At 47.0% G+C, this 6,988-nt stretch overlaps 1 protein-coding gene across 1 annotated transcript in view; it reads left to right on the forward strand.

Moving 5' to 3' along the window:
• camta1b (calmodulin binding transcription activator 1b) overlaps nucleotides 1–6,988 on the forward strand; it is a gene marked incomplete at both ends in the record, with an annotated part of 212,362 nt that overhangs the window by 175,905 nt on the left and 29,469 nt on the right. Inside the window, one exon of the mRNA XM_080846235.1 lies at nucleotides 3,627–3,698. Within this exon, the coding sequence (XP_080702361.1) occupies nucleotides 3,627–3,698 (72 nt within the window). The remainder of the gene's footprint in view (nucleotides 1–3,626; nucleotides 3,699–6,988) is intronic.

The raw sequence follows: 6,988 nt of genomic DNA on the forward strand, positions 1-6,988 counted from the left end.
ACATTGAAGAAAACATGTCGTATATGGAAACAAAGAAAGCAATGTTGCTCGTATTTGAACATCATACTGCAAAACAACCATTGACAAAGGATGTGACAGATCCTTGCTCATCAGTCTTTCCCTAATGCTTCTGGAGATCAGATGATGTTGCCACAGCTTTTAGCCCTTCATTTACATAGTCCATAAGGAATCCTGGCGGCCTTGATCATCTATTCAAAGCCCCAGCAGGGCGCAGTTAGTCATCCAACCTAGCGCTGGAGTCAGTGTACGTATGCTTTCAGTAGAATGAATCAGGAGGGTCCTAGGCCTCAAAGTAATCTTCACCTGAAAAGGGCACTGGAGCTGAAACACGCTCCGGCAACTCAAAGCCACCATATAACTTCTCTGCCTCCACACTTCAAACTTTCAATCTCTCCCTTCTGTTCCCTCTGTCTGATGTAACCTTGGTGGGGAGGGTGGGGGTGGGGGATAGAGTGAGAGAGAAAGAAAGAGAGAGAGAAAGAGAGAGAGAGAGAGAGGGAGGTAGAGAGAGTAATTCTAACCTTAAAAACCTGCTCATTGAGGCTGCTTTGGAGGAATTGGATTCTGCGTAATGCCTCTGGCTCGGAGCCCAGAGGCAGGCTGCCCAGAGGCAGGCGCTCAGCATCAACATCGACGGACGGCGTGTCTTCAGTCAAGGGGAGAGAGACGTGACCAACCAACCTCCACCGCCCTCCCCCCTCACTCCCCTGCTTTCCCCCACCCATCTTCTCCATCACCCATCTCTCCTCCTCCTCCTCCTCTTTTCCCCGTCCTCCTCTCCCTCTCTAGCCCGCCTCATCACTGCTGCATCTGTCTCTTTTTATCAGTGTCACATCACCATCCTGTCGTTTTCTCATTTTACCCTTTTTTAATTCGTTCCCTTCTTTTCCATCTCACCTCTCAGTCTTTACATTTTTTGCTGAAGCAGCACTCTCTCCCTCTCTCCCTCTCCCTCTGTGCCACTTCCTGTCCTGAGATGTGTAGAGGTGACAGCCAGACTGAGGATCCCTGCTTGTCTCTCCATTAGCAAGCCTAACTATCCCTTTACTGTCAACAAAATGCTACCTTCTCCCCAAAATCCAGTATGCCTTTATTATGATCATTGTAATAAAATTAGCACACATTTAATTTCTCTACTGCCACGGCATATATCAAAACCTACCCCATTTCAAATGCAAAACCATAGATATACAAAAAACCTGCATACTAATCAATCTAGAGAGGAGGGGGGAAAGATTAGCCTGCGTGTTTACTAGTTTGTAGTTTTCTCTGCACGCCTTACGAGCTGCAGGCATGGCATGAGTGCACTGCTGGTGTGTGTGTGTGTGTGTGTGTGAGCGTTCATGCTCGGGGCTCCTGAAAGGCACCTTGGTTGGCGTCGACGGCGCATCCGCCGTCATTACTGTGCGTGGGAGCGTTTCTCAGACACCGCTCGGGCGCTGATCTAATCGTGTGAATGTAATTACACTTTAATAGCCCAGCGTGCTAGGCGCTGGCATCTGTTTCAGCCCCAGACGGGCGAATAATGGCCTCTGACGCTGTCATTTCTTAATCACGCTGTTACAAAACATCCCAAACATCCCACCGACTCGCCGTGGCTCCAGCGCTGGCCACCAGACACTGCTATGGCGGCATCATTACGCAGATCGCTCCGTTTTCGTGCATTAAATGTTTGCTGGCATTAGTCCTGGGTGAAAATTGCTACTCGCATGTGTGTCCGTGTGTGTATGTGTGCGTGCATGCATTGAGGAAGAGGTAGAGACCAGCCTGTGTGTGTGAAAACCCTTATGCGTATGTGTTTGCATCTGAGGCTGCATGTGTGTTTGTGAATGGCAGTGCGTAGGTTGTGTGTGTACATGTTTATGTGTATGTTTGTGTGTGTGTGGATGTGTGTCTGGCAGGTACCACACACATTACGGGATAAACAGAGGCAGCACACCATGAAAGAATGTTTATATTTCACGCCCTGTGCAGCTGGAGAGGCTTACTCTGTCAGCTGGAACACCAACACCTGTCCACTAGGCTGACATGGTAGCTTATGGCACTTGCGGCGTGTGTGTGTGTGTGTGTGTGTGTGTGTGTGTGTGTGTGTGTGTGTGTGTGTGTGTGGGTGTGTGTGTGTGTGTGTGTGTGTGAGAGAGAGTTCATATCTGTATATGTGTCTGTTTACTCATGCGATTGTTGTTGTCCTTGTGTGTCATGCATGAGAGCACACAGCTGCACTGTGTTTAATTTAGTTGAGTGCATGTTTGCAAGGACACTTGTATGATCTTGGTCACAAGATCATAGTGTGTATGTGTGTTTGTGTGTGCGTGTGCGTGTGTGTGTACATAAATCCACCCCAAGACCCATTCCATGTGGCTGAAGTTCATATTATAGCACACCTGACTGGAGCAAACATGGTTACCACTTGCTTCACTGACGGAGTTCAAATATAGATATCCAGCTGATTACAATGTAGCGCGTTATAGCATCATCCTCCCCTGCTAGACTGCTATAGCATTTATTTTAGCCTTCATTTAGCATTTATAAGAGAAGAACGTAATCAAACATATGCACTTGCATTATCGAAGGACTGCTCATTGTAACTAAGGTTTTATTAGCATGAAGGCCATCTTCTCTGTCAGATCCTCAAAAACCCTAAAAAAATACAGTTGTAATGCAATGTATCTAGACTTCCTTTGGCTTTTGGTCTCAATCCTTTGCCAACAAAAACATTTTGTTGCTAAAGTTTACACAGGTAATTGTTTTGCGTTTTATATGTTTGTCGAGATTTATTCTACAAAATGTGTGACTATTGGTGTGTCTGTGTGCGTGCGTGCTCTGCATGCAGTCACATTCGGTTTTGTGTGTCGTGTCTCTCCCCTGCCAAATCATCAGATATGAGACAGGCAGCCTGAAACAGTACACCCCTGCGGAATGCATGAATTCCTGAAAGATGGTGATTTCTGGCTTCCACCTCCACTGTCCAATTTCCAGTTTCCCATATAGGCTATTCCCATAAGTAATATTTGTTTCAACCTGTTTTTCATTGACTATGCATGGCGGGAGTGCAGAGTGGGAAGGGGAGGGCAGGAACTGGGAGTGAGTAACTGTCTGGGAGGCAGAGGGGATGGGTGGGGGGGGGGGGGGGGGGGGGGGGGGGCGGGGGTGTCAGACCTGGAGCTTCTTCTGGCGCCTGAGCATTCCGTCTGACCTGGGTGCAGGGAGATCCGTCGGGGTCGCACTCGCCCTGACCTCAAGCAACAGCATAAATATCCACCGCAGGAAGCACTGCATTTCAGTGCTTGAGGGTGTGAAACCATCGAGGAGTAGCTGCAGGCTGGTAGAATTGTATGATTGTTAGCTGTTAGCTGAAACGTGTTTGTGTTCCTGATTATGTAAATTTATGTGTGCAATGTCAAAGTGTGTTCAAAGTGTTTGAGTAAGGGACAAGTGACAGCATGCAAAGCTGTAGTATGCCAACACTGCCAACAGCAATTTCACATAGAATTTACTGTAATGTAAGTCTGTGATGTTGTTAGTGTGTATTCGTGTGAAGGTGTGTATGTATGCGTATTGCTCATGTCAGGGTGTCTCTTCTCTCTTCTCTCTCTCTCCTCCAGTGCCTGTACGGATGCTACGTCCACTCTTCCATCATCCCCACCTTTCACCGCCGGTGCTACTGGCTGCTACAGGTGAGTCTCTCCTGAGAGCCTCTTGTGTCACAGCTCGGTCTCTCTCTGTTTCTCTCTCTCTCTCTATTTCTCTCTTTCTTCAAGTCTCCTATCTGAAGCACCTCACAAACCCCAGCTCTTAACAGGGGCTGTGCATCAGGAGAGGAATTTTGTCATGTGTTTTTTTTCGTTTGATGCTCAGTACAGAAACCGACGTGACAGCCCAGACAAAAAGCCTCATTCTTCACACCAGCTGAGTCGGGCTGACAGTCACGTCGCACGCGTGCCATAGGATCAGATGCTGTCTTTGAGACTGCACGGAAAAGCAACAAAAGTGTCATGTAGTGAAACCGGCGCACGTCTGCCCATGGCTGTGGTGACCCCTGTCGACTGTCCGCGTCCGCCGCAGATACAGCTCCCTCTTTCAGAGAGACGTTCCCTTTCAGCACCGTAACCCTGATGCAATCGGCCACATGCATCCAGATGCCTTGTTTCTTTTTGAGAGGAAAAAATAACATGGCCGTTCTTGTTTTCCTACCCGAGTTCTGTCCGTCCGCATCCCTTTCTTCACCCCATCCCCCCCCCACCCCCCCCCCCCCCCCCCCCCCCCCCCCGACACACACACACCCTCCCATTCAGAGCAGCCACTCACCCAGGGCCCTGATCTCCTTCGTCCCCTGCCTCACCGCCTGGAAATGAGAGGGAGATGGACGGGCAGTGGAGAACGGCAGAGTAAACATGTTTGCCGGAGTAAATTGCCAGTCAAGTGCACAAGTCATTCAGAGCAACAGCAGATGAAAGACTCCTCATCTCATCTCATCTCGGGCTCAGGCTCAGATGAGACACGTCTAATCAACACTGGTGTGAAGAAGAGAAGAGAGAGCAAGAGAATGAGACACCAAGAGGAGAGAGAGAAAGAATGAGATGGAAGGAAGAAGGAAGGAAGGAAGGAAGGGAGGTTTGTGGATTTAGGCCGTAGGGCGGCTTCAAACAGCATCTTTATCCAGTTAGCCAGGAGAAATCCCCCATGATGAAGGAGGGTTGATGGGAAAGGAGGGGTTCTGAGACATGTAGGGGGGAGAGGAGGGGAGGGAAATCTCTTTCATTTACCCAGACGCCTCACGTTTGCCTGCTGTTCTCCACGCTCGCGTGTCGTGCGGATTCCCTCTTTGCCTTGGTGGTTTAGGGAGTAGGCGCGCACAGAGGAAAAAGCAACAGCAAAATAAAGCCTGACAAAGCCAGTGCCATCAAACAGCTGCCACCGCTCCTCTCATTCACAGTTGGCAGACTGAACCCAGGGGAGCGCAAACATGTTTATGTGCACACGAAATCTAAATATATTTCTGAAGCCCTAAATGTATTCTCTGAGGTCCTCCCTCGAAGCTTCTTTATATTGTTTGAGGTTTTTTTGCTGAACAGTGTTGTTTCAACGTTCAGGTTTGTCATTTCGCTAACCACCAAGATTAAGGAAAGACAAGACCGAAGGTTAATACACAAGCTAGGCAAGACTGACTGACTTTGCTTTCATCACAGCGACACCACGGGCTCTGCTGCTATAACGTGATGAAGCACAGAGACTCCTATCTCAGTGCTAGCTACAAAGCTACTGCGGTGACAGAAATGACAGTAATTAGGTTCTTTTTCTTTTCACGTTTGTCGCACCGTGAGCCCATTCTGTGTTTACCCACGGAGTCCGTTGATGTAATAAACACGCAATAACAATAAGTCACAATGAGAAGCACCTCAGGAGAGGCCAACTGAAGGGAAAAAAAGGAGACAAAAAGTGCAATAAAGGGAGGATACAGAGAGAGAGGGGGGTTGGATCCTCCTGCAGGAGGTGAAAAAAATGAATCCCTTAGAGTCCAGTGCGTTCACTGATTAATCACTTTTCTGTTGCACGGCGGAGGCTTTCCCCGGCCTGGACATGTTGGCTGAAATGATGGATTGTGGTGGAGAGTTCTCCCACATCCCAATGAGAGGCCAGTGCCAAAACTTTCCCTGGCTGTCACGACCCCGAAAACTTTCTCCCTCTTACACACCCCAGTGAATTTTCCTCTGGACAAGTCCACATCATTGTGCAAGTGACTGCAAATGCAAGTGAGCAGCATCAAACTCCTGAAAACTTTGCACTGAAACACTTGAAGGGTTCCTTGGGGCTCAGGCAGCACAAATGACCCCCAATCTGGAGGATTTCAGCAACCGATAGCCACAGACTTACCACTATAGGAACATAAACACGCAAGACTTTGAGAAACAGGTGTTTACATTCCCTGTACTGTAACTTGGTGTAAGGGGTTGCACAAGCGCATCACTTTAAAAATTGAATACTTCAATGCTCAAGGGTGGAGTTGCAGTTTGTGCAGGAGGTGTCTTGCATCGATTAAAAGACTACGCAACTATGATGGATTTGGTCTCAGCACATAGAGCAAAGCATAAAATGAATGAAATGATAAGACTTGGTCTTACCTTTCGCAATGTTGTATGTATGGATCAACATTCTGCAGTAGCCAAAGAAAGGAGGTTCATTCAACACATTTTTGCGAATTTGGTCAAACTTGTTAATCATTAGTAAGCCAAACTGATTATAAAATCTAAATAAGATTGAGAATCATGATTGCTTGCATCGATTTTTTAACAACATTCATTTGTTTAGCTGCATTAGTTTAGTAACCTAGTCTGTCATATGATAGACCCGATCAAAGAAAATGATTAACGAATATTCAATGTTAATGTAGAAACTCGAGAATTGATGTGAACGCTGGATTACTCAAGAACTCTGTGCAACCCCTACTTGGTATAGCTTTTTTTTTGTATGTCAATATTTTTATGTTCCAATCGGAATTTAAACATTTACTAAAAAGTTGATGTGACGTTCACTTACAAACATGCTTGTCCATCTTCCTGTTAAAGGTGTTGTCTTTACACTGCACAGTTAGGTGATTTTATCCTATCCTATGTCGTTAGCTTCTCCCAGAGAGCATTCTGAGTGTGAGTGTTTTTCTTCTTGCTGTTGAAGCTAGGTCCTGCTGCATGGCAGCTCGATAACAGGACTGGACATATGTGTAATTTCTTTTTCATTTTTGCCTCTGGCCTTTCAGGAACACCCCGAGGCTACAGACATAGAGCTCTCCGCACACAAGCCAGGTGTTTATTTATTGTATTGGCTCCACCAAGACAGGTGCACTAGTCACAGTACTCATGGATGAATTCTGAAGACATGGGGAAATAGATATGATTGCTGTTTACCAAAGGCTGAGCAAGTTGTTTTCGGTTCTTCTTTAAAACGTGAACGCTTGTTTTCTAGCGTTTCT

This window comes from Sprattus sprattus (genome assembly GCF_963457725.1).
Source record: "Sprattus sprattus genome assembly, chromosome: 10".
In the NCBI taxonomy this organism is placed as follows: domain Eukaryota; kingdom Metazoa; phylum Chordata; class Actinopteri; order Clupeiformes; family Clupeidae; genus Sprattus; species Sprattus sprattus.